This window comes from Myxine glutinosa, chromosome 1, assembly GCF_964187855.1.
Source record: "Myxine glutinosa chromosome 1, kmMyxGlut1.1, whole genome shotgun sequence".
Taxonomy (NCBI): domain Eukaryota; kingdom Metazoa; phylum Chordata; class Myxini; order Myxiniformes; family Myxinidae; genus Myxine; species Myxine glutinosa.
Genome location: NC_136261.1, coordinates 346,542,007 through 346,569,979, shown reverse-complemented (window position 1 = coordinate 346,569,979; position 27,973 = coordinate 346,542,007). Strand labels below are relative to the sequence as shown.

At 43.2% G+C, this 27,973-nt stretch overlaps 1 protein-coding gene across 1 annotated transcript in view; it reads right to left on the bottom strand.

Annotated features, from left to right (window-relative positions):
* Window positions 1-233: 233 nt before the first annotated feature.
* The window catches only part of LOC137413018 (E3 ubiquitin-protein ligase NEURL1B-like), a 41,833-nt gene continuing 14,093 nt past the window's right edge, over window positions 234-27,973 (bottom strand). Inside the window, exons 2-9 of the mRNA XM_068098403.2 lie at window positions 26,049-26,233; window positions 15,422-15,734; window positions 13,435-13,648; window positions 3,714-3,843; window positions 2,939-3,098; window positions 2,506-2,661; window positions 1,882-2,043; window positions 234-700 (exon numbers count right to left, since the gene is read on the bottom strand). Coding sequence (XP_067954504.2) covers window positions 489-700; window positions 1,882-2,043; window positions 2,506-2,661; window positions 2,939-3,098; window positions 3,714-3,843; window positions 13,435-13,648; window positions 15,422-15,734; window positions 26,049-26,233 — 1,532 coding nt within the window. The 3' untranslated portion in view covers window positions 234-488. The remainder of the gene's footprint in view (window positions 701-1,881; window positions 2,044-2,505; window positions 2,662-2,938; window positions 3,099-3,713; window positions 3,844-13,434; window positions 13,649-15,421; window positions 15,735-26,048; window positions 26,234-27,973) is intronic.

Below are 27,973 nucleotides of genomic sequence, written 5' to 3'. Positions count from 1 at the left end.
TACAAAGAATAATAATCATGTCGATGTGCAATTCCAGCATGATGGGGTGCAAGCGAATATAAAAACTGTACAAAAATTGTTCAAAGTTTACAAAATTACAGGACAGGATGCTTGACCCCAGAGACCGTGTTCTGCGGTGACAGCGGGCGAAAGCAGGCGTCCGGCTTGCTGGGTGGGCTGTACAAGGACCAAGCCAGGATGACTAGGCCATAAGTCAAAGATGAGACAGAGATCCCTTTTGTAAAAAAGAAAGTGCAATTTTTTTTTTTTTTTTTTTAAGAATCCCCAAGAAACTTGGGAATGGAAGAGTTGCACAACCGAGAGGATCGCAATTTGGAATCGTTTTTCCCATTCGTCATTGGGTTGCTTCCACTTTTCATTGTGCAACCAAAAAAAGAAAAGAAAACCATGAGAGCAGCTCCTGCAGAGTAATGTGTAACATAACAGCCTTATGGACACTGTTCAGAAGAAGCAATCAGCAGTGAAGTTCACCTCCTGTAGATACGAATAATGTCGTGAATCTCCTGTCGGCAAATTGGGCAGGTGGGATGCGGACGGCAGAGGAGCTTTTTGCCACATGGTGCACACACACACATATGGCCACAGCCGTAAGTGGCCGAGTCAACAGGGTTGTCCATGCAGATGGCACACTCGTTGTTGAAAAAATAGTCAGGCATCTGAATGCTCGAAGGGGATGCTTCTGTTGGGAAAAGTGCGAAATGGTGGTGGAGGGGTAGGAGAACAAGGGCAATTTCATGGAGAAAAGTGCGTGAATGTAGGTTAATATTTGAAAGACAACATTGCAAGACAATCAATTGTTAATATCAAAAGTTTTTGTTACCTATACCCGTGCATATCCCATCTGCGACACTAGTCTTGGCCTAACGGCTTGAGATCTGGCTTGAGATCTTAGGGTCTTGAGTTTGAGCCCGTCGTGCCATTGAAATAACACCAGGTGGGTTGACTCAGCCTGTCATCCCTTTGAGGTCGGCAAAATGAGTACCAGCTTACTGGTAATCGGGAGCATTGCATCAGCGGCGCAGCTGTGCTTACAGAAAATGGTACAGCCAAGCAACCACAGGCTGCAAACAAACCTCCCTACCATCAATCCGTGCTCCAAATCTGACATGCCGTACCAACAAATTTCCCCTTACCGAGTTTGTTTATCTTATCCTAACAACGTTTCCCACCTTTTGCTACAATTGTGCCGACTCAATTTGTACTTCTTCCCAAATCCTCCGCGGCCTCATGCTTCTTACAGGGGAAATGAAAGGTGCACTGGGCTGTGATGTCCTTTGGTACACCCCTTCAGCAGCTATTCTTGGCTGAATATTAAGTTTCAACACATTGGCACTTGCATCAGTGGTGGCACCAATTTAGACAACAATGCGCAGCATCTGCAGAAAGCTGTGCCCACTTTGGACATCAGGGCAGCAGTCGTCATACCGACGACCTGACCAGTCTGCTGCGCCTACATGCATCAGACTTCGCGTTGCATTTACTGCACCTGCAGCCAACGATGCTCATAGGAATGGCACACACCTCTATCACTTTAATCGCCTCTCCGTGCAGGTTTTCCCCTTCATCGTCACCTGCCCACCACCCACTTTTTACCTATACAACCATCGCACAATGCTTAGTGAGCATTCCAACAAAGGGAAGACATTCGTCGACAGCGACGACTCACACGATCATCACATCACAAGTGCCAACGTGCTGCAATTAATATCGCTAACAACACATTCTGATAAATTATCTAGCCAACATGGTTACAGAAAGTGCCATCAGAGCAAAGCTGTCTTCAGTAACTGCATATCCTCCTACTCTTTTGGAAGACATTCCCTTCCTCCAAATTTTAACGCCGACACTTCCAATTCTCACCTTGGCTTTTGAAGGACATAAATGAATCGGGCGACAGTGGAGAAGAGTTGCAAGGAGAGCATGCCGATGAAAATGAAGAGCAGGAGCAAAGGCGATTGGTGCAGCCCGCAGTGGCGGACTGCTCAACTGCTTGGCACGGCAATGGGGACACCGTATATGAACCTGAAAATAGAGACCACATGGTTTCATTGAAATAAGGACAGTTCTGTTATTGTCTGAATCACCATTTGTTAAAAGTCAAGACCATGGAAGCACCCTCTATTGGTATTTCAGTCACAGGCTAAATATTGCTCAAACTGGAAACATGCAGTCTTTCTCATCATAATAATCATCAGTATCATCAATAGCCCTGAGCGTCCTCACTGGAAGCACACGTGACACAGCCCCAAGGAAGCCGGCCACTCCGACTGAACTCCCCCATAGATAGAGTAGAGAAAAAAACGTAAAATAAATTCTGAGGGGGTTGGGATGAGGGACTGAGAGAGGGTTAGGAAGGTGGGGTGTCCATTTTCTGCCAGCAGCAGAGTCCACAGTCTGCAGACTAAGGAAGTTGGGGGTGGTTTGCAGTCTAGGGGTCTTCCAAGGTCTTTTTAACAATTATTAATAAACCCATAAGCAACATACCCAGTGATGTAATATTTATTGACGAGGCTTGAAGATAGAACAACAACCAGAGCGATTGCGAGGCATCAACGAAGAAGAGTGTCTGGCCCTTCCCATCAGACCTTATGTCAATAGATTGCATCCTCCCATCCCTGGACAGCCTTAGCTGCAGAAACCCTGGATGCATAAATACAATCACCATACATTGTATGTACTTGTTGAAAAAGAGAAGCAACAGCTAAACCAATGTTAACTCAGGAGAGTTATTTGACTGTCTGCCGAAGTGGGGGAGGAAGGGGTGGTATGGGGAGGAAGAGAGAGAGAGAGAGAGGAGAGAGGAGAGGATAGGGGTGGGGGTCTCAAGTTGTTTTTTGCATTTAACATTATGCAGATGCTAACAAAAGCCTATCTTAAATTTCCAGGAAAATAGGAACTTGAAAGCAGCTACACATACCATCCGTATCTCTGGGATATTGAAAAGGGTGGACGACCCAGTACTCTGGGCGGTCCAGGAGATCTTGAGGCTCAGCACTCAGCTCCGCCATGGACAGCGCGTTGGGGTCACAAGTCGTAATGCCAAGCACCATGGGCTCTGTGCAGCAAGCATTCTGGCACTGTTCATACAGCAACACCGGATTACTCTCACGCTCTAATTTGGCCACGGTACAAAAGGCAGTCCTGTTCAGTACAAGGGTCTTCCCGATACCGATTAGCATAACCCTAACCGGAGCTCTCACTGCGGCCTTCGTTGGAGCAAACACAATTAAAACCCCCAGAAGAATTATTGTCAGACGATGCACAGTTTGCTTAACATGGCAGAGCTATGCGATACATCTCAATACCTTTCACATCACCACCTGAAAGATATCTCTCTACCAAATGAAAACCCTCGGAAACAAAGTTTGCTTAACGCCAAATTAACACAACTAGTGGGGTCACCCGTGGGAATCACACGGGCATGGAGGTGTATCGTTGCGATCGGTGCAGCCGTTTTTGCGGTACCCAGGACAATAACGTCAGGCGGGAGTCCAAACCTGAAAATGCTGGAGACCAAAGCTGAAATTGGAAAAACAATAGAACCTATTTTACTCCAGGGGCCCCAGGATTACCCACCCAAAATATCGTTGCGATCAGTTCAGCCGTTTTTGCGGTACCTGGGAAGGGATGGATGGACGGACAGACAGACGGACGGACATTTGGTGAATTATAGTAAGATAACGAACATTTACCTCAAAGCGGAGAATGACCGTCTCTTCAACCTGCAGCGTCCGCTCCATGAAAATAAGAGCATGACCCGGTCCTCCATTCCATTTCACGATTGACCCTCCAGACCCCAGCGTGACATTCGGGGTCGTGTTCCTAGGGCAGGAAGGAAATTCTCATCATTATCGTTTCTCTTGGTGGATTTAATCTCACCTGCCGGGGTCATTTTCACTCTATATTACTCAGGTATATCAAATATGCTTCATCTTATCATGTGATTCTGTTTTGTTGGCGTTCGCTGGTCTTGGTGAATGGATTTTATTTTAACAGGTCTTTTCTCTTTTCCAAATTTCAAAATTTCAAATTTTTTCCAAATTTTCCAAAATTCAAAATTTCAAATTCCCCCCCCCCCCCCAAATTTATCAGGTCTCAAGGTCTTTTCTCATTTCCAAATGATTCCTTCCAGTTTGGAACATACTTTTCTTTGTTCAGTTTTTCTTTTTGTTTGTTCGAGCATTTTTCAATACTCGCTTGGAAGTGACTATTCTGTACTTGAAAAAAAAAAGATTTAAGTTACTCGTACTTGGTTTGTACTTTTTTTTTTTTAGATTTGTCTTCTTCATCTCGTTTCTCGCAACGACATTTTTGATGACGAGCTGCATTTTGGGGAAGGAGCCTTTGCCCACTTTTTTTTTTTTTTGGCCAGTCTTTGCTTTTCGCATTTCTTTATGATAGACTCGAGAGTTCTCCTCCATTCTAGATATGTGCACGACCTTGTTTTCAAGCTATTTATAGCTCTTAACTCAAGTCGTTCTGGATGTTTCCTTTTGGAGCACTCGTAGGCCTGAAAGTTGACTCATGGTCGCACAGTCTGGGCTGTTTGTTGGTTCAGATCAGTATAAAGTTTTATTTTCCATACTTTCCAATCTTTATATTTGTTTGCTTCCTTTCTTATGCCTTCTGTAGATGATCAGCACCGTTTGTGTGTTTGTGTTTTACCAACAAAAGGCATATTCCTGGCCAGCATTGGTGACCTCTAGACATAGATTTTGGGACGGCGGGATAGCTCATTTGGTTACCGGTTCACCTCTGGATTGGATTCCAGTCGGGGTTGAGTCTAACTGAAAACTGTTATGATGACGCAAGGAAGAGTTTCTGTATTTCGGATAAAGTCTTCTTCTGAACGAGGCAATCTGTAGCTCAGTTAGGGACATTAAATATCCTATAGCATAAGTCCAAACGTGTAGGCCATTGCATAATGATATTCTCACAAAACGTCCTTCTGGTGTTTATAGTAGAGCCAGTAGATCTACTCATTGAGTGGCTGTCGGGGGAGTTTTTTTTAAAAAGTTTTTTTTTGTATACAAGATCGAGGCTCGTGTAAGAGCTAACATTAATGGAAAAAATAAACTGACGAGACATAATAAAAGGAGGGGAAGACCAGATGGGGAGAGGGGGAAGCACACAAGTACAACATTTGACAGCAGGGACATCGGGAGATCTGTGGGAGGAGGCGTGAGGGGTGGGAGAGGTTATTAAAAAAAAAAAGGGAAAAAAAAAAAAGACAATGCTAGGACTTCCAGGAAAGAAGTCGGCATTTCAGAAAAGTGGATCTGGGGTGAATTAACAGGGGTAGAAAAGATCAAGGTTTTATCTTTGAAATCAAGATCAGGGTTTATCTTTGAAATCTTTATTTAACAATTACCATAATTGAACAAAATCTAAAAGTATAAAACGTAAGAAAAAGTTGAATATATTATACATCTTCCAACTGCAGCGACTGTTATAGAAAATGACAATATCATATAATGAGCAACCTTGCCCTACTGTAGTTTTAGACATTTCCCAGACATGACGTGTCAAATGGCCCCTTTTTCTGTGCAGGGTTGTGTACCGTACATCCTGGGAGCAGGATGAGCAACTTGATGAATTGGCATCTTCAGAATGAAGACAAGAGCAGTTGCTTTGAGTTATCCAATAGCCTGTATTGGCTAACATTACTCTCAAAGTTTTATGTGAGGGAGCTTTTAATCTAAAACATTTTTCCCGCATTTTTCCCGCGGGAATCTCCCGCGATGAAGCTATCTCTGAGGGCCTTTCACTCACTCACCGCAGGCAGGTAGGTGGTCTTTCTGTCTTCTACCGACTCCTCTCCGGCCTTGCTCCCCCAGCTCTCTCCGTGCTCTGTCCCCCAAATATTCCTACAGGTCGCACAAGATCTGCCAGCAACCCTCTGATGGTTAAACTGCCGAAATCTCGGCTCTCTGCTCACCTTCACTCTTTCATTCCTCTTTTCTCCCGCCTGTGGAACAAACTCCCACACTCCCTTCAATCCCTCTCCTCCCTCCAGGTCTTTAAAACAGCTGTTCACCACCATCTCTTATCTTCCCCCATCCATAACCTTGATCTTTTCTACCCCCACTAATTCACCCCAGATCCACCTTGTTTGAAATTCCAACTTATTTCCTGGAAATCCTGGCAGTGTCCATATGTTTATACCTCTCCCACCCCCCCCCCCCCCTTCACATGCCTCCCCCCCTTCACATGCCTCCCCCCTTCACATGCCTCCCCCCCAAAGCCCTCTCCCTCCCACAGATCTCTCGATGTCTCCATGTCTCTCGGTCCCTGCTCTCAAATGTTGTGTTTGTGTCCTTCCCCCTCTCTCCCCATCTTGTCTACCGCTCCCGATGTTATTTGTTTTATGTGTCTGTTTGTCTTTCTGTGTGATTAATTTTCGCTCTTTCACGAGCCTCGATTTTGTATACAAAAAAAACAAAAAAAACAAACAAAAAAAAACAAAAAAAAAAACAAGATATTCCACTCACAAGGTTCAGACATACATGGCGGCGGCCATCTTGGATTTTGACGTGGGTTGCACCCACACACAAAATTAGAATTCGGTCCTTCGCTTACGCACGCACGTACGCACGGCGGGGAAAACCATAGTCCCCCTTTCGCTCCGCGGTGCGACGGGGGACAACAAGGTACTGCCCACTCAAAAATAAATAAATAATAAATAAATAATATACAATTAATAAATAAATATCTTTAAATAATTAATATAATAAATAAATAATAATGATAATTATAATAATATATAATATTATAATTTAAAATAATAAATTAATAAATAATAGTAATAATAAATCATAAATTAATAAATAAAATAAATGCAAAGTTTGGGCAACCAGAATCACCACTGTTAGGTCGAGGAGATAAAAGTCCTCCCAAAAAGTCCCTCTGTAATAACTTGTTAGTCTCTTCCCGAAGGGGATACACGACTATTGCAATGCGCGCGTGTGTACGTGTGCGTCCGCATCTGTATATTTTCGCTTGAATTTTTTTTCTCTGCAACCACTTGTCCAATTGATGGAAAACTTTAAGCATAGGAGGGATTCCACATGGAGCATTGTGTTGCTAACTCTGACGTCATAGGTCACATGGTGTGACAGACATATTGGATTAAATGGAAAAAAATTGGCCATGATTTTCTCCAAAACCGCTCAATGAAAATTTTTTTGAAACTTGGCATAAAGCAACTCCCCATTAGTATAGGGTGATAACGATAGTCATTTCTGAAGGGGTATTCCAGCCATAATTGGTTGAATTGAAATCCTTAATCCAAAAATTTGAAACTTCATACATCTGATCTATGACCTGATGTGTGCAAATAATTAAAGATGCGACATTCATAACCAATGCCAATAAACTATGTGACATAATAGGGTGCATTGACGACACGGGCATATGGGACAAAACATGAGCATGTTCAGTTCATGCGATGTTCAATTTTTATTTAGAATTAACACGCAAGGCAACACTACACGCTCTACGAGGGACGTTCTAGTTCAATCTCTTGTTTATAAATAAAAACACGCATATGACAGATTTGGTACCCCTCTGGTCTTTTTTGTTTTCTCAATCCTCATCTATGGGAAAAGCCATTTATGGAATGCTGTTGAATCACAGCGACATTATTGAAATAAGACTCCATCATGGGATGCAGGCATGCCAGACCTGCCAAACCCGCTGAATCAGTTCCACAAATAACAAAACCCACGTCCATTGGTTGATGATATGATGTGCTTCTCAGTGGATTAAAGCTTAAAATCTGCTACCAATGTTTCATCAATATTGTGGTGCTGATGGACGAATGCAAGCATTGCATAATGTTGAACAAATCCTTCTATCTAGATATATACACATATACACACACACACACACACACACACACACACACACACACACACACACACACACACACACACACACACACACACACACACACACACACACACTTTATTCAAATAATGCACCATTTCTTCCAGAAAATTGTTGAAATTAAAAAAAAATCTGTTGGTATCCACAATGTATTTCATTGGTTTGCAGTGGAACAAATTGCAGTGGAACAAAACAAAAAGCTGAAAAAATTACTAAATCTTATCTTGTTCCACACAAAAATCCTTAAATTGCCTGGACAATTTTATCGGCACTTTTTAGAAGTTGTTAGAAATTAGATTTCAAGCAGGTGATTCTCCTTTACTTTGGAATTGAACTCACCTGTGGTGAGTTGCAAGTGCCTGCAATATAAAAATCACTTATTCAACCAGTTTGAATAGAGAAAAGGAGTCATTCTGCTGTTTTGTGTCACTGTGTGTACCACAATGAGCATGGAGATAAGATAGAAAACCAGAGAATTGTCTGAGGATGTCAGACACAAGATTGTAGCCAAGTATGGACAATCTCAAGGCTACAAGTCAATCTCCAGAGACTTTGATGTTCCTGTGTCCACCGTACAGTACACAATGTTATCAGGAAGTTTAATGGCACTGTAGCCAACCTCCTTGGACGTGGCCGCAAGTGAACACTTGATCAAAGATTGCAGCGAAGGATTGTTCGAATGGTGGAGAAAGCACCTTGATCACCTGCCAAACAGATTCAAGCTGACCTTCAGACACAAGATATAACAGTTTCAACTCACACCATCCGTCACCAACTCAATGAAAAGGGGTTCTATGGTAGCAGACCCAGTAGGACCCCACTGCTGAGAAAACCTGACTGGAGTTTACCAAAACACACCTGAACAAGCCAAAATTCTTCTGGGAAAATGTCGTGTGGACAGATGAGACCAAATTAGAGCTTTTTGTAAAGCACATCATCTCTATGTTTACAGAAAACAAAATTAAGCCTGCAAAGACAAGAACACCTTCGCTACAGTCAAAAATGGAGGTTCAGTGATGTTTTGGGGTTGCTGTGCTGTCTCTCGCACTGGTTACCTTGAATGGCTGCATGGCATCATAAAATCAGGAGATTACAAAGGCATTTTGGAGCGCAATGTTCAATCCAGTGTCAGAAACCTAGGTCTCCGTCGAAGGTCATGGGTCTTGCAGCAGGACAATGACCCCAAACACACTTCAAAAAACACCCAGGAATGGTTCAAGACAAAACGCTGGACTGTTCTGAAGTGGCCAGTGTTACGGATTCGTCACTTCCGTTGTTGTGGTTTTCATCCACTGTAAGCATTTTTGATTCCATGTGCTATTATTGTTGTCGTTTAAGGGAAAATGTGATTACTATTTTCAAAAGGTAAAAAAGTTAATGTTTTAAATGAAACCGGAACCGGACGACGAAGAGGAGGAGGAGGGAAAGAAGGCGGAGCGAGTGAGTCGGACAAGAAGCCGAGCTGCTTCGAGGTCTGGAGCGAACGAGGGTCACGAGTGAACTTTGGGTTTCTCGGGAAAGGGATTCCTGCGACAGAGTTGTCATCGCTATGACAGATAAACCTGTGTGACAGGTTTTGTGGTCGATTCCAGAGAGAATCATCAGAGTGCCGTTACGCCACGAGAACGGGCCGTCGGCCATTTTTACCTCGCGTAGGATTTGCGCATCGCTCAAGGTTTTTCACCTCGCTTTAACCATTGTCACCGCCTTCAGACGTTAATCTGGTGTGTGTGTGTAACGTGGCTTTTGAGGGGGAAATATGCGGTTCGCCGAGTGGGAGCCGTGGAACGTCCACACCCGAGGGTGTGATTGCCCAGTCGCCTTGAGGGCACCTTTGTGCAGCTTTGGCAGTGTGACTGTGACTGGCATCCGAACGGGATTCTGGTCTCGATTGGACATCGTTCTGATGATCACTGGAGCGGATCGACTTTGGCTTGATGCCGGAATAGAGACATTGGGGAATGTTCTTCTTTTCGCTCACTTGGAGCACAGTGAGTTATATTGTACGAACCTGATGGTACCATCATAGGAAATATATATTGGTTGTACAATTGATTACTATTGTTGTTGTACTGTTATTCTTGTGTGATCTTAATACAATACTTGTTTGTTGGTAACAATTGGTGTGGTTTCACCATTGATCTTTGACATACAGAATAACACATCTTTCTGCCGTGACCCCTCTCGAGGCTCGGAGATACACCATGACCGGGGTTTGGGGAGGAGGACGTAACACCAGCAATGAGTCCAGATCTATATCCCATTGAACACCTGTGGGGAGATCTGAAAACAGCATTTGGGAGAAGGCATCCTTCAAATCAGGGAGAACTGGAGCATTTTGCACAAGAAGAGTGGGCCAAATTTCCAGTAGAGAGGTGGAGGAAGCTCATTCATGGCTATAGGAAGCGCTTAACTGGAGTTATTTTGTCCAAAGGTGCTACCAAATATCAAGTCGAAGGTATCAATAATTTTGTCAATGCCATTTCTTTTTGTTTTCTGATTTCAAAGGATATATTAAGTTCTGAATTGTAAACAAAGGTTCTGTAATATAAACAGTGAAATAAAGAATTGTGGAGACCAAATATTTTTGTCAATTTAAACTTATTTTTAGAGAAAGTTTAGAGTTATTTGAAAAAAGTGCAAGGGTGCCAATATTTTTGGCCACGACTGTATAAATACAAATATACATACATACATACATACATACATACATACATACATACATACATACATATATATATATATATATATATATATATATATATATATATATATATATATATATATATATCAGGGTGGTCCAGATTCATATGGTAGAATTTCAAAATTCCTCTGTTGGCTGTACATGCTCTGTTCCACTAAATCAGATGACTACAACCCAAAAGGCAACAAAATCGGAGCTAATTCAGAGGGCGTGCATGTCACATCGTTTTTTGTTTTTTTAAACAATATTTTTTCTTCAAATTTGGATCGCAAACATTGTTCACGGATTTGTGGTCAGTGTTTTAGCCTTGCGTCAAAAGTTATCGGCCGATTTTCTTCAGAGTTCAAAATGTACAGGAAGCGTGGTTGTTGCAAAAGGCAACATCTTTCAACAGATGGTTCAGTTCATAAAAAAGTCAAATGATGGTATGATCTCTAAATGTTACCGGAATAAGCTAAAATTTGGCACAAATAGTTATTGGGTGATCCCTAATGGGGTCGACTACAGCAAAAATTAAAATTCGCATTTCATTTTTTTTGGACCACTCTAATATATATATATATATATATATATATATATATATATATATATATATATATATATATATATATATATATATATATAACTAAAGAAACACACGAACCTTATGACATGGCATTGACGTCATGTGAATAAATTATACCAACACATCACCTCCAAACTCCAAACATCACCAAACTTTGCAGACTGAGAATAAAGCTCTGTGGTCACAAATAGACAAAGGCGGAGATGTCAATCTAGATTTCGCCCTCACAATGTGTCAGCGTGGCAGGTGACACTTGTAGCTAACAGGTTGTGCAGCAATTTTTGGGGTGAGACTCGATGTGTGCCTTGCTTCCCAGTCAAGTTAGGGGGTTTAATCTGTGTGTGTGTGTGTGTGTGTGTATATATATATATATTTGTTGATATGAGAATTGTGTTTTTTTTATTGTTGTTGTAAAATATCACCCTCCTTCCTCCATTTGTTGTGTATAAAGGTCAAAGGTCGTTCCCGTAGTTATTCCATATACAATCACGTAGCAAATCATAGATCTCCCTGTTCAGTAGTTATCTCCTTATTATGTGTATTAGATTAAGGCTGTGTCTTCCATTAATTGACACTCCATTGCACCGAATTCAAACAAGGTAGATTCCCTTCACATTCCCCTTTTGTCATGCCAACTGCATTGGGCGGTTTTCTGCATTCCGCTGCTGCTTTGGGGTTGTGGTTGTTCGCTGCAAGACTCCATTGCGCACGAGGTCATCTCGGAGCAGAAGGTGGGAGGAGTCAGCCCAGCACCAGGAACAAGGCGTGGCCTTGCAAACGCCTCCTCTAGGGGCGGGATCGGTGAGCCCTCGCGACCAATTAAGGCCGAGGCGAGCTCACCGATGGGCGTGTCGTGGAGGCTGGCGGCTTGATCGTCCCAGGGGCAATATAAGTGCGCGCGGAAGCCTTTGAGAGAGATATGGCAGAGAGACAGCAAGCCATTTGAGAGAGAGAGAGAACCCGTCACGCAACGCCCCCACGTCAGATGCGGCACACCACAGCAGCTTGAACCAACGGAGCTTTGAAACCACCGCAGTTTTTTACCACGGCATCTTTGAGCGGTGACGGCAGTTGCAGCCTCGAAGCAACGTCGCCGTACGAGAGACGGTTGAGGAGAGCCGGCGGCTGCCCAACTCGAGCCGCGATCATCCCAACCACCCGGATCCTTCCCGCCATTCGTTCCTGCCATCATCCCCCGTGTAAGTCTGATTGTTCGTCCGTCTTCTGTGTTGTCCTGGGGTCTAAGTAAGACTGTTAATAGGTAAGCTAGCGTTGCACTGTGTCCTTCTGGTCCGTCCCTCTTTCTGTCTTTATTTTCTTATTCTTCCTTCTCCCTTAGTTTCTTTAATTGTGTACATAATAGATACAAATAAATCATATTCGTATTTCCTACCTTTTGCCTTCTTCTTCTTCTTCACATCCGTTCGTCTTTGAAGTTTCCACATTGAATACCTGTGGCACGATTTGGCCAACGTTCAGGAATCGGGTCTAGTCTTTGGTAACCGGCTCACGCCGCAGTTCGCTTCGCTCGGCGTTATCCATCCATTACGCTGCGGCCGTGAGCGGGGGAGTATTTCCTCACGTACCGGGAAGCGCTGGCCGCTGGTATTTAGGTCATAGGACGGTTGGGCTTAATACCCTACCCAGCGCCGACCGGGCGTGGCATCATACCCCCAGGACCACGTCGGTCAGTCATAAACGAGGGGATTAATCCCCCCCTCGGTAAGGGGAGAGAGGCCGACGTTTGGTTCCGTAACAATATATATATAAATACACACACACACACACACACACACACACACACACACACACACACACACACACACACACACACACACACACACACACACACACACACACACACACACACACACACACACACACACCTGACTGCAGTTATTTGTATTTACTTGTCTGTATTTGTCTTCCTGGATAAATATACCAAAGCTATCCCAAAACTGACCTTTTGTAATCTTTTGTAAACCCATGCAAACCTCAAATGTAATCTTTTTGGGTGCACTTTGATTGCTCTTTTGCATTGCCAATGCAAAGAGACGTTTGACTCGAGTTTTCTGTGTTTGTGTAATTTTTTTCATACAACACTATTTTGCAATTCAACATCTGAGAACAACCGTTATCGTTACCAACCGGATGTTAAACAAACCTGGCACCGAACTACCATTCTATCAATGACAAAACAAATGATAAACACTAGTCATATGGTATGAAAGTATATGGCTCAAATAATGCAACTGACCTGTGGAAATTCAGGGGTGAAATGGTGGTCCCTGACCTGGTGCCCTCCACACACTGTTGAATCGGGATTGGCGTGGTTCTAATAGCTGTTTCAGGCACAAGTCTTGGTTCTTGGGGTGATGCAATGTCAAGCCTATTGTTCTGAAAATTATCTGCACTGGTATTGCTGATGACATTGGCGGCACTTGGTGGGGGACCTCTGGTTGATTTTACATCTGTTTGGACAAAAAGTATGGTGGATGGGGCAACAGTAGGTGGCACGGGGCCAGGCATGAAGAAAGTAAATAAACAATCATGTCACCACCACTTCATCATAAATATATAAATATTTTCCTCTCTATGGTGATGTGCCTGAAGGCAGATCAGATCAAGGCAGACCACCATTTTAAAGGGTGTGGTTTGCCTTTGCCTTTCCAGCTGCAGCCAAGGGCAGGAATTTGTAATTGTAGTTGAGCATTTCGGTGATAACTCTCCTACTCTGCAAAAGACACCGTGAGATGTTAAACATTCACCAACTATTGCTAGCGGGTGGGTGGTCCTGCGTAATATCCATCCGAGGGACGGCGCACTTTGTGAGGCCCCAACCCTATACTTTATAGTCTTGTCGAGTCCGAAACCCAGTCGAGACAGCTCATCGGTAAACGCGCTACCTCCGTATCACCTTACCGGACAATAAATGCTTAATGCCATACTCATATATGTGATGTAATAATAAAATATGCATCAATTTAACCCTTTCCCATCTGAAGGTAACCCAACCATGGCATTTCATTGAGACCAACCATGGCAACTGCTGCATTTGGCTGTTTTTCTCACCAAGCTCATACAGTTGTACAATGTACATGCCAAGCTATCCTCATGCTTTAAGTTAATGGGTGGGAGTCTTGCTCGCTGTCATAAGTCAGCGGTTTGGCATAGCAGAGGGAAGCTCCGTTTGCCAATCCAATAATAACCAGTTGCAAAAAAAAAAGGAAAGAAGAAAAAAAATTTTTTACCTTTTTTTTTTCTTTTACTTTGTGGCCATGGGAATTCATAACTAACAGTTAAGATTAACTTGGCAAAGACCTGACGAGAAGCAACAGGATAACATTGAGTTGCATAGGATTATTACGCTGCAATATTGTAGAAAATGGCGGTACAATCATTTGTTGGTACAAAAGACCCCGACAAAGTACAAGCTAAATTGTACACCCTCCATGTCCTCTTCGCGGTCATCTCAGGATATCAACTCCACTCTAAAGGTCAAGGTGAGGTCAAGTTATAGCACAAAAAAAAGCTAGTATACAGGCGCTCGCTCCGCAATCCCTCCACGCCCGTTCCTTTCTTCCACCACTTCAGATGAAACAGGTTTGTTTGTTGTCGAGTTTTTGTCATCAGGAAATGATCATACAGACAGGTTGACGTACAGGCAAGGAGACACAAAGGAGGGCAAACGGATATGCCTGTTGCCTGGAACACCTTCCTCCTTCCTCCCCTTTGCACCCCCTACTCCTACTCTGTCTCCGGCCGGACTTCATGTTGGTCTCGACTCGTACAAATAAAATGTAAAAATAAACTTTCGAGCTAATTATACATTTTCACCAAAAGATTATGCTACATATACTCACCCTTGTGTCTCTCCTGACTTTTTGTCTGCCTGTTTTCTCTACTTCTAATTCAACCCACAATGCCCCCCCCATGTGGCCCCTCCACGTAACCTCCATCCCCGTCCGTTGCAGCGATAAATCACCACCCACTCTATCTTCCCTGCCCTCCACCATCTGTTCAAGTTGTGCAGTTTGGAAAACATGCGGATGGCAGTTAGGCGATGCATGCCGACACAGTGCTATTCCAAGATGCTGGAAGAAAGGCAGTCTATCATTAACCGCTACCCAGGATCGAGTGAGATTATATTCATGGAATAACCATTTATTTAAGGGCCAAGTTGCAGAACCAAAAGCATCAGAGTTAGGCTCAGTGACTCGGCCCCAACCGCAATCCCTACATACCCAGGAGCTCCACACTCCGTGTCATTCCATAAACGTCAACAAGTGCCCAAAGAGGATGGCTTGTCGGTAGACCACAGCAGAGACGGGAGGGTGGCCTCTTTCCCACACTGGCCCACAGATCTCCGCGCTCTGAGACCCAGAAAGCCAATAGGCTACCAGTGTGCGCTTGCTTCTCGGGTAAAGCTTTTACCCAGAAGCCAGGCCGTGAGACGAGGTCAGGGCAGGCAAAGCGAGGAAGGCCATCCGCACTCAAATTGTCAGGATTGTACGAGGTAAAGCCATATCGTAAGGCTCCAGACCATCCAGTTTGGACCTGGAACAGACATTGGAGAAATACATGAGATATTGAGTTTTCCTCTAGCTTTTGAAAAGAAAAAAAATTAAATAAATAAAAAAGGAAATACCCGCTCCCTCCTGGAATGAATTGTGGTGTCGGTGAAATATCTTGCACAATATGAACCCTCCCTTTATAAAAACTCTGCTTGTGCCCCTTCTCCCCTTCATTAAAATTGTGATCCCCGACCTCTCTATAGGATTATTACGTTCTGGTTGTACCACCCCCGAGATCCACTCCCCCATATAGCATCCTGGGACAACTAGTCATATGTGTTTGCTTCAACTTTGACCTGGACTAATATGTATTCATTAGTCTGCCTTTTATCTGAGTCATGTCTTGCACCCTCAGGGGCTATGAGGCCAATTTTAATTGTACCCATGACCGGCCTACAGGTAGCTCCAGCATGTATGCAAAATTGGTGGGCATTGGCCAAGCCATTTTAAATTCTACAAGGTACACATACATCATCATAATAAAATTAAGTTGTGGCATATGTGTGTATGTATGTGTGTATGTGTGTGTGTATGTGTGCATCTGACACTCCAGGAATTGCATTTTTCATAAATTAAAATGAGTACATGACTTTTTTGGGGGTTGAGAGGGGGGGGGGGGGGGAACTTTAGCTTGAATTCAAATGAAACGATATATGTGCAAACAAAATAATTAAATTTGAAATTAATTAAATAATGCAACTATCAAAGAACATAGTTATGAAAGAGAAGAGTTATATGAGCTCAAAATAGAATATTCATGGTATTTACAGGGACTCCCTGCCTTTACTGCCCATCGTAGATGGGCACTTCTCGGGAGCCAATACGTACAATTGGCATATATTTGTACGATTTGGCATATATTATGTGAATGAAAAAAGAAAACTACATCCAATATATTCCATCCAATTATTTGCTTCAAAAGTTCAATGTAAAGATAACATTCATACAGAGGAACTTAAAAGGAATGTATATATATATATAAATAAATTAATATATAAATAAATTAATATATAAATAAATAAATGTATAAATAAATAGATAAATAAATAAATAAATTATATATATATATATATATATGGAAAGGTTAGACAGACAATTGAGACTGTTTCACATCACATTCCATCATTCCATTACCACAAATTATCCCCAGATGGGGAAGAAGAAAAATATGGATAAGTAAGGACAACAAAGATGAAGGGATGAGTTTACTTGAAAAGAAACAATAAGGAAATATCCAAGGAGAGTGAAATGGAGAAAATCAGGAAATGGAATTATAAAAAGAAGAAGAAGCAAATGAGGGGCGCAGCATAATAGCAAAGGGGATTGGAGACCAGGAAGTGGATAGGAGTGACCGAGGTAGTCGAGGACAATACGAGGAAAGAAAAGTAAAGGCTTCAGCGTTAGGGTTAAAAGGAATGTAGGTACCGGTACAATATATTGCACCAAGTTGAAGCAAAATGAAAAGAGAAAGGACAAACCAACAAAGTATTGGAACTACAACCTGTAGTCATAATTACAAGGCAGGCAATCAAGCACAAGACCAAACAGGCAGCTTATCCAAGCAACTAAGACAATTAAGCAAAGTCTATTCACTTCTGCCCCTTGTGGAATGAAATAGTGCAACGGACGGGCAATTTTCCAGCCGAGCCTGCACTAAACAAAGCGCGGCTTCCTCATCTTGCCAAAACCCACCACCAGTCATGCTGACAGATAACGTTCACTCGGCTACTAACAAAAGCTTTGACATCCAAAATAGGAGTGAAATGTCGCTAACTGTGCAGCATCTGTTCTTGGTCTTGGACTGTTGGATTTCACATACTCATTGATGCTTTCTTATATACGACTTGTGAAAGGGCAGAAAATAGACCTACCATCTTGGTCGCCATCTAAAATTGGCCTACTTACCAACTATCTGAGTTCCACCACCATCAAAAATAGACCTACCATCTCGTCGCCATCTAAAGTGGACCTACCTATCATCAAAATAGACCTACCATCTAGATTGTCATCTAAAATTGACCTACCTATCATCAAAAATAGACCTACCATCTAGGTCGCCATCTAAAATTGGCCTACTTACCAACTATCTGAGTTCCACCACCATCAAAAATAGACCTACCATCTCGTCGCCATCTAAAGTGGACCTACCTATCATCAAAATAGACCTACCATCTAGATTGTCATCTAAAATTGACCTACCTATCATCAAAAATAGACCTACCATCTAGGTCGCCATCTAAAATTGGCCTACTTACCAACTATCTGAGTTCCACCACCATCAAAAATAGACCTACCATCTCGTCGCCATCTAAAGTGGACCTACCTATCATCAAAATAGACCTACCATCTAGATTGTCATCTAAAATTGACCTACCTACCATCAAAAATAGACCTACCATCTAGTTCGCCATCTAAAATTGGCCTACTTACCAACTATCTGAGTTCCACCACCATCAAAAATAGACCTACCATCTCGTCGCCATCTAAAGTGGACCTACCTATCATCAAAACAGACCTACCATCTAGATTGTCATCTAAAATTGACCTACCTACCATCAAAAATAGACCTACCATCTAGTTCGCCATCTAAAATTGGTCTACTTGCCAACCATCTGAGTTCCACCACCATTAAAAATAGACCTGACCTCCAGATCGCATTTAAAATGGCCCTAACTACCATTTGAGTTTTACCACCCACCTACCATCAAAAATAGACCTACCATCTAGTCGCCATCTAAAGTGGACCTACCTATCAAAAATAAACCTACCATCTAGATTGCCATCTAAAATTGACCTTCATATCAAAAATAGACCATCGAGATCGCCATCAAAAATAGACCTACCTTCCATTTGAGTTTTACCATCGACCTACCATAAAAAAATAGACCTATTATCTAGATCGACACCACAAATGGACGTACCTACCATTTGAGTTTCACCACCCAACATCATAAAAAATAGATCTACCATCTGGATCACCACCTAAAATGGATCTGCCTACCTATCATCTAAGTTCCACCATCTACCTACTATCAAAATAGACCTTCCATCTAAAATGGACCTACCTACAATCGGAGTTTTACCACCATCCTACCATCAAAAATAGATTTTGCATCTACATCGCCACCTAAAATGGACTGGACTTACCTACCATCTGAGTTTTACCACGCACCCACCTTCAAAAAAGACCTACCATCTAGATCATCATCTAAAATGGATCTACCTACCTACCATATCAGCTCCACCACCTACTTATCATCAAAAATGAACCTACCATTTATTCAAGGGCCAAGTTACAAGCTTGAGTTTTGATAGAAAAAAAAAATGAACCTACCATCAAGTTTACAAAAACCTTGTTGTAGTTGGGAAGATCCACATTCAAAACCAAAGGTACCACCAACTGGTATGCCTGCCCAATAGGTAAGCTCACGCCCTCAACAACCTTAACTATTGAACAGATATACTAGTTTGTGGTGGCCTTGGTTTTGAATACCTACCAGATAATTTAACACGTCACAAAAATGATACATGCTTTGTTTCTCATTTAAATTGTGCGTTAGTGGAAGAAAAGTGAATCGACACCAACAAAACATCACTTTAGGAGTGAATTTGAAGCTGGGGCGGTTAATATTGTGCAGGTTTGCCAAGCTCAAACAAACAGCAATGATCATAAATATCGGTGAAATTGATTGATCATTAGAAGGACATCAACAAAACGTCCCAAACCTCTCCGTGGGCAATTACGTAGCCAACCGTCACCCAACCTTTTGGCCCAGCTGGGGCATTTCGGCATCGGGGCCATTTTGGTAATCATCGTGAACGGCCATTTTAAAATCACTGCCAATCCAGAGTGTAAAAGAGTGTGAGCAAGAATACTACGAGTCCATCACATGGAGGAGTGGACCTAGGAGTGGACTGTCCACCTACCGGTCATTTTTCTTGCTGTGTCCTTCTATACCGAGGCATGTGGACAAATACTGCATTCATCCATAAGGGAAGTAAAAGGGCGTGCATCTAAGAGGGTGCGCTTTTGTGGCCATATAAACAAACCCATACGATCGGGCTTTTATTTTGGTTTGTCTTTTGGCACCAACGGGTTTGGACACCACACCAAAAATCATATTCGTATTGGGAAAACATCAAGAGGTTCAAAATAACTTGGAGTGTAATCTTCCAGTTTATGGTTCTATAGAGATGATGATTTCATGACAAACTGGAGTTGCGATCAGGACGTAGCGGAACAAAAGGAACAGTCGAGAGAAAGGGGGAGAGGCTACAGCAGGGTTGGAGGACAGGATAGAGGGAGACTTGGAGAAATGAGGGATGTGGGAAAGAATGAGGGCTAGGGGAGGACGCAGGGGGTGAACAAGATGGATGCAGCCACAAACTCTCAGGAAGGAAACACTGGAAACTTGGAAAGAGGTGGGCTTGGAGGATTAAAGGGGGTAGAAAAAGATCATGGTTTTGGATGGGGGATGATCTGAGATTGTGGTGAACAACAACACAAAGGGTTTTTGAAAACCTGGTGGGGAGATTGAAGAGACTAAGGAAGTTGATTACACAAGTGGGGGAAAAGTGGAATGAATGAGTGGAGGTGAGCAGCGATTCTGGATTTTGGGAATTTCACCAGAAGGGGGGCTGGCAATATGGCCTAGAAGTATGCATACTCACTTCCAAGCTGTCTAGCCTGGGTTCGAATCCCGACCCGGCTATGAACTGAGTGTGGTCCTTCACAGGCTGGGTGATTCATCAATGTGTGTGTTGTCCCTCGGATGGACGTTAAACTGGGAGTCCGGTCTGCCAGAATGGGTTGGTGGACGTTAAAGGTCCCATGGTGTCCTTCGTAAAGAGTAGGCGAGCATCACCGGCACCGTGGCCAAAATTCCAAATTCCTGTCCTAACTAGGTGAATGTCAAGCCTGGCCAGGCCGGTTCGTGAAAGACCTGGGCCAAGTTTCCCTGGCCGACCCCACAAGGTGGGATAATAGTGGCCGTAAAAGAACAACAACCAGAAGTCGGAATTACATGTGGACAGCATGCGTCCTATAGAAACCTATGGGTGGGCAGAGCATGGAAAGGTAAAGGGTGCAAGAGCAGAAAGGAGGCGGAACAAGCCAGAGAGACCATCGACCTGTCTGCGATGTGAAAGTGATAGGCCCAGACACAGCTTCATCACGGGATATTCCTGTGTCTGTGTACCATCGCTGGTTTATGATCGAGTAACAACTTCACTTCAATTGAATGTTACATTTTGAACATGAATCGGAACATGAACCTGCAGTTTATCTGTACTTTGGCTGTGAATTTGTTCCAGTCGCACATGCGGAGAGAGGAGATATAATTGTTTTACTCTGTCTGGCAGTCAAAATTTTTGCAATCATTCCAAACAGGAAACTTGCCGTTTTAAGGATGTCATAAAGGACACAAACAACAGACATGAAGAACGAATGTAACGTGTTAAATAAGGTGGTGTAAAAGACGCTGCATCAACGGCGGTAAACTTCCAATAATAATTTTCTTTGACCTTTAAAATGTTTATTTTATTTTAATTGAATTATATACTTGGACACTGTAGAACACATATCGCGTTTTTGACACTTTCAAAAACCCTTTGTGTAGCAGCAATTGGACAAAATATTACAACATTTTATGTCATCACGACCAATCAAATGTTCCGCTTGTTTCTCAAGACGGTGTGGGCTATGGTGTTCTATGAACTCTCTAGTTCATGTTTCATTGCCAGCTCTGAAATGAGCCTAAGTTTAATTGACTTAAACCAGGTTTTAACTGGAGATATTCATTTTGATCCCTCCACGAGCATGTAACCATATGGTCTGTCCTTAAAACATTCTGATTTTTAGCTTGTCTGGGATTAGAATTCCAGATGAGGTATTGTCATTGTGCACGGCTGTCCGTCCATCTGACCGTCTCATATTTTGACTTCTCCAGCCAAACTGCTGGGCCGATCCGGCTGAAATTTGGCAGCAAGGTTTGGTTCCTGACTGCAAACGGGATTGCAAAGCTCGTTCCGGTCACGTGACTAAGTAGGTCAAAATGGCGGACTTGGTATATTCCTTCAAAAATCTTCTTCTCCAGACCCACGAGTCAGAATGCTTCCAAATTTAGGTTGCAACATTAGGCCATGGTCCTGATGTTAAATTGTTGAGGTTATGCTGATCACGTGACTGGAAGGGTGTCAAAATGGCCAGCTTAACTAATTTTTTTGGGGAAAAAAAATCACATAGATTTCTTCAAAGATCTTCTTCTCCAGACCCACCAGTCAGAACGCTACCACATTTGTCTTACAATATTAGGCCAGGGCCCAGATAAGCTGCAGGTCCAATGGTCCTATTTTTCAGTGACATCAATATACAATTTTCACTAATCGTCAGAGCTAACGAGGTGGCCTGAGGCTTTTCCAGTTTTAATTACGAGGTGGCCTGAGGCTTTTCCAGTTTTAATTACGAGGTGGCCTGAGGCTTTTCCAGTTTAAATTATGAGGTGGCCTGAGGCTTTTCCAGTTTAAATTACGAGGTGGCCTGAGGCTTTTCCAGTTTTAACTACGAGGTGGACTGAGGCTTTTCCAGTTTTAATTACGAGGTGGACTGAGGCTTTTCCAGTTTTAATTACAAGGTGGACTGAGGCTTTTCCAGTTTTAATTACAAGGTGGCCTGAGGCTTTTCCAGTTTTAATTACGAGGTGGACTGAGGCTTTTCCAGTTTAAATTACGAGGTGGACTGAGGCTTTTCCAGTTTTAATGACGAGGTGGACTGAGGCTTTTCCAGTTTAAATTATGAGGTGGCCTGAGGCTTTTCCAGTTTTAATTACGAGGTGGACTGAGGCTTTTCCAGTTTAAATTATGAGGTGGCCTGAGGCTTTTCCAGTTTTAATTACGAGGTGGACTGAGGCTTTTCCAGTTTAAATTACGAGGTGGCCTGAGGCTTTTCCAGTTTTAATTACGAGGTGGACTGAGGCTTTTCCAGTTTAAATTGCGAGGTGGACTGAGGCTTTTCCAGTTTTAATTAAGAGGTGGCCTGAGGCTTTTCCAGTTTAAATTACGAGGTGGACTGAGGCTTTTCCAGTTTAAATTACGAGGTGGCCTGAGGCTTTTCCAGTTTTAACTACGAGGTGGACTGAGGCTTTTCCAGTTTAAATTACGAGGTGGCCTGAGGCTTTTCCAGTTTAAATTGCGAGGTGGACTGAGGCTTTTCCAGTTTTAATTACGAGGTGGACTGAGGCTTTTCCAGTTTAAATTGCGAGGTGGACTGAGGCTTTTCCAGTTTTAATTACGAGGTGGACTGAGGCTTTTCCAGTTTAAATTATGAGGTGGCCTGAGGCTTTTCCAGTTTTAATTACGAGGTGGACTGAGGCTTTTCCAGTTTAAATTACGAGGTGGCCTGAGGCTTTTCCAGTTTTAACTACGAGGTGGACTGAGGCTTTTCCAGTTTAAATTACGAGGTGGCCTGAGGCTTTTCCAGTTTAAATTGCGAGGTGGACTGAGGCTTTTCCAGTTTTAATTACGAGGTGGACTGAGGCTTTTCCAGTTTAAATTGCGAGGTGGACTGAGGCTTTTCCAGTTTTAATTACGAGGTGGACTGAGGCTTTTCCAGTTTAAATTATGAGGTGGCCTGAGGCTTTTCCAGTTTAAATTACGAGGTGGACTGAGGCTTTTCCAGTTTGAATTATGAGGTGGCCTGAGGCTTTTCCAGTTTTAATTACGAGGTGGACTGAGGCTTTTCCAGTTTTAATTACGAGGTGGCCTGAGGAATTTCCAGTTTAAATTATGAGGTGGCCTGAGGCTTTTCCAGTTTTAATTACGAGGTGGACTGAGGCTTTTCCAGTTTAAATTACGAGGTGGACTGAGGCTTTTCCAGTTTAAATTACGAGGTGGCCTGAGGCTTTTCCAGTTTTAATTACGAGGTGGACTGAGGCTTTTCCAGTTTTAATTACGAGGTGGACTGAGGCTTTTCCAGTTTAAATTACGAGGTGGACTGAGGCTTTTCCAGTTTAAATTACGAGGTGGCCTGAGGCTTTTCCAGTTTTAATTACGAGGTGGACTGAGGCTTTTCCAGTTTAAATTGCGAGGTGGACTGAGGCTTTTCCAGTTTTAATTACGAGGTGGACTGAGGCTTTTCCAGTTTAAATTACGAGGTGGCCTGAGGCTTTTCCAGTTTAAATTACGAGGTGGACTGAGGCTTTCCCAGTTTTAATTACGAGGTGGACTGAGGCTTTTCCAGTTTAAATTGCGAGGTGGTCTGAGGCTTTTCCAGTTTAAATTACGAGGTGGACTGAGGCTTTTCCAGTTTAAATTACGAGGTGGCCTGAGGCTTTTCCAGTTTTAACTACGAGGTGGACTGAGGCTTTTCCAGTTTAAATTACGAGGTGGCCTGAGGCTTTTCCAGTTTTAACTACGAGGTGGCCTGAGGCTTTTCCAGTTTTAATTACGAGGTGGACTGAGGCTTTTCCAGTTTTAATTACGAGGTGGCCTGAGGCTTTTCCAGTTTAAATTATGAGGTGGCCTGAGGCTTTTCCAGTTTTAATTACGAGGTGGACTGAGGCTTTTCCAGTTTAAATTACGAGGTGGACTGAGGCTTTTCCAGTTTAAATTACGAGGTGGCCTGAGGCTTTTCCAGTTTTAATTACGAGGTGGACTGAGGCTTTTCCAGTTTTAATTACGAGGTGGCCTGAGGCTTTTCCAGTTTTAATTACGAGGTGGACTGAGGCTTTTCCAGTTTTAATTACGAGGTGGCCTGAGGCTTTTCCAGTTTAAATTGCGAGGTGGACTGAGGCTTTTCCAGTTTTAATTACGAGGTGGACTGAGGCTTTTCCAGTTTAAATTACGAGGTGGACTGAGGCTTTTCCAGTTTTAATTACGAGGTGGCCTGAGGCTTTTCCAGTTTTAATTACGAGGTGGACTGAGGCTTTTCCAGTTTTAATTACGAGGTGGCCTGAGGCTTTTCCAGTTTTAATTACGAGGTGGACTGAGGCTTTTCCAGTTTTAATTACGAGGTGGACTGAGGCTTTTCCAGTTTAAATTACGAGGTGGACTGAGGCTTTTCCAGTTTTAATTACGAGGTGGCCTGAGGAATTTCCAGTTTAAATTATGAGGTGGCCTGAGGCTTTTCCAGTTTTAATTACGAGGTGGCCTGAGGAATTTCCAGTTTAAATTATGAGGTGGCCTGAGGCTTTTCCAGTTTTAATTACGAGGTGGACTGAGGCTTTTCCAGTTTAAATTACGAGGTGGCCTGAGGCTTTTCCAGTTTTAATTACGAGGTGGACTGAGGCTTTTCCAGTTTTAATTACGAGGTGGACTGAGGCTTTTCCAGTTTTAATTACGAGGTGGACTGAGGCTTTTCCAGTTTAAATTACGAGGTGGACTGAGGCTTTTCCAGTTTTAATTACGAGGTGGACTGAGGCTTTTCCAGTTTTAATTACGAGGTGGACTGAGGCTTTTTTTCTTTTTTTTTTGTATACTGAATCGAGGCTCGTGAAAGAGGGAACATTTACTTCACAAACAAATCAACCGGACAAACAAAATATATAAAAAGAGGGAGCGGAAGACAAGATGGGGAGAGAAGGGGAAGCACACAAACACAATATTTGAGAGCAGGGAGATGTGTGGGAGGGAGAGGGCTTGGGGGGAGGAGGTGTGGGAAAGGGGGGTGGGGGGTGGGAGAAGTATAAAACACAAGGACACCAAGGACTTCCAGGACAGAAGTTGGTATTTCAAAAAAGTGGAATTGGGGTGAAATTAGCGGGGGTAGAAAAGATCAAGGTTTTGGATGGGGGAAGATAAGAGATGGTGGTGAACAGCTGTTTTAAAGACCTCGAGGGTGGAGTGGGATTGAAGAGAGTGAGGGAGTTTGTTCCAGAGGCGGGAGAAAAGAGGAATGAAGGAGTGAAGGTGAGCAGAGAGTCTTGATTTTGGCAGTTTAACCACAAGAGGGTTGCAGGCAGATCTTGTGCGACCTGTAGGAATATTTGCGGGACAGAGCCCAGAGAGAGCTGGGGGGGGCAAGGCCAGAGAGGAGTTGGTAGAAGACGGAAAGACCACCAACCTGCCTGCGGTGAGTGAGTGAGAGGAGTGAGTGAGAGGAGTGAGACCCCCCCAAACTTTGGTGGAGGGGGGGGGTGTTACCCCCCCAAACTTCAGATCACTCACCTCTCACTCACCTTTTCCAGTTTTAATTACGAGGTGGCCTGAGGCTTTTCCAGTTTTAATTGGAGGGAAATGTTTAGCTCAAGCAGTCAGCCCAAGATGCTGTAAATGTCTCGTAGGCCTTGTCCCAAACACCCACCTCAGACAGGCGCAGATAGACGACCTCTTCACAGATTACTGGCCGTTGGCTCAGAGTGATGCCATGGCAGAAGCTATTCTGACGGGTGGCAGCCTTCCCATCACAGTGCAGAGTAATGTTGGCACCAAACGTGTGCGGATGAAAGCGCAGGGGTATGTGGGCGTGATGCGAGTTGGGTCGAGCTTCTGCAAAGCAAAGTTGCAATCAGATAAACAAATACAGGTAGGTACATGAATAAAAGGTAAAATAAGCAAAATAATGTTGTTTATCATCATTCAACATGATCACACGATGTAATCTTGTCCCTTCAAAAATCAACCACAGCGGTTTGGAACAAGTCCCCAAACTATGTTCGGAGTAGGAAGTTGCAGTGGGTGGTAATCAACCACCAACTACGTCAGGACGTTTAATTACGTGCAGCGATCAATTAATATAAAGATATATGGTTTGAGAGGATGTCAGAAAAATGTCCAAAATGTTGATTTGAGAAAAATGTTAGAGGCCATCTACATATTACATACGCAAAATGGCAGAACTTGAAAAACTCCTTCCCCATTTTTAGGTCATCTCATCTCGATTCTCGGACATTAATTTGTAAAATGGGTCATAGTGTCCGGATGTTTATCGGTCCGTCAACTTTTTGCTATTTTTGCTACTGCTCCCTTATCACCCGGCTGATTGTTCTGAAACTTGACGCATGAACACAAGACATTACCCCGCACAATCGCTAGGGCTTCGATTTTCTGATGTCGGATCATAGGGGCTCCTAGGGAGGGGGGGGGGTACCCCCAAACTTCAGAATCTTACTCGTCTCTAACTTACCAACCGATTTCTCTGAAATCTGATACAGCCCTTCTACTCGACTCGATGGTCCGCAGGATCGTTCGGTCTTAGATTTTTCAATTTCGGATGAGAGAGCCTCCCAGCTAGGATCATGGGTGCTCCCAGAGGGGTCCCCCCAAATCAGCAGAGGTCTGAACTACAACCTCAAGAGATGACAGTCAGCCCATTCGGTGATATTTATATAAATGTTTCTTCTGTCCCCTTTCCCTATTCTTCTTTTACTCCGATATCCTTTCAATCATTTTCCCCTTTATCTCTCATCCTTTCCTGATTTCCTTCTTTTTTTTTCTTCCACCCCAACCACATTTATACTTCATGTGTAATATGTAGATAGGCCTGTATTTATCACTCTTATTTGAAATTTTCTAATCTGCAATCATAATGATGCCAATGACGACACAGGTAAAGGCCATTTGGCCCATTATTTCTATGCCATATCCACGCCCCATGGAATATGCTAATTATATAACGAACCCCAAGCAGGGTACTTCACTTGGGTACTGGCACACATTGGCCCACCTATTTTATTTTTAAAAAGTGAGCACAAGCGAGTGAGCATCTCACGTTCACAAGCCAAATGCAGATGGGAAGCCAGCCTCGTGTCCGCACCCAAAGAACGGTGTGCTCCATGATGCAGTTCTCATGCTGACAGCTTACCAGAATGGCAGTGTTAACTTACTTTAAAGCTAAGTCGGTCCGTGTCGGGGATAAAGCTTAAGATGTAGAGATCATTAAAAAAAAAAAAAAAAAAATTGTTCGGCAATGTCCTGATCACAACTAAAAAATACGTTCATTAAATTGAACAAGAAAGGAATTTACAAGAAGGCATGTTTAAATGCCCGGCCATCATTTAAAAGGCCAGCACGTGGCTGCAGACATGCCTCTGATGTGCCCGTGCAGGTTAGGTGAGGATTTGCCATTTGTTCAGGGTGCTAATGACACTGCATGAAAGACAGCGTGGGATCTTCAACGTGAACCGGTTAATCAACTCGTGTCACTGGTACACACTCATTGATGCCTCGCCCTGCCTGCAAAACTCCAAAGTGAGAGATCAGTGCTCGGACGATATTCTAACCCCAAGC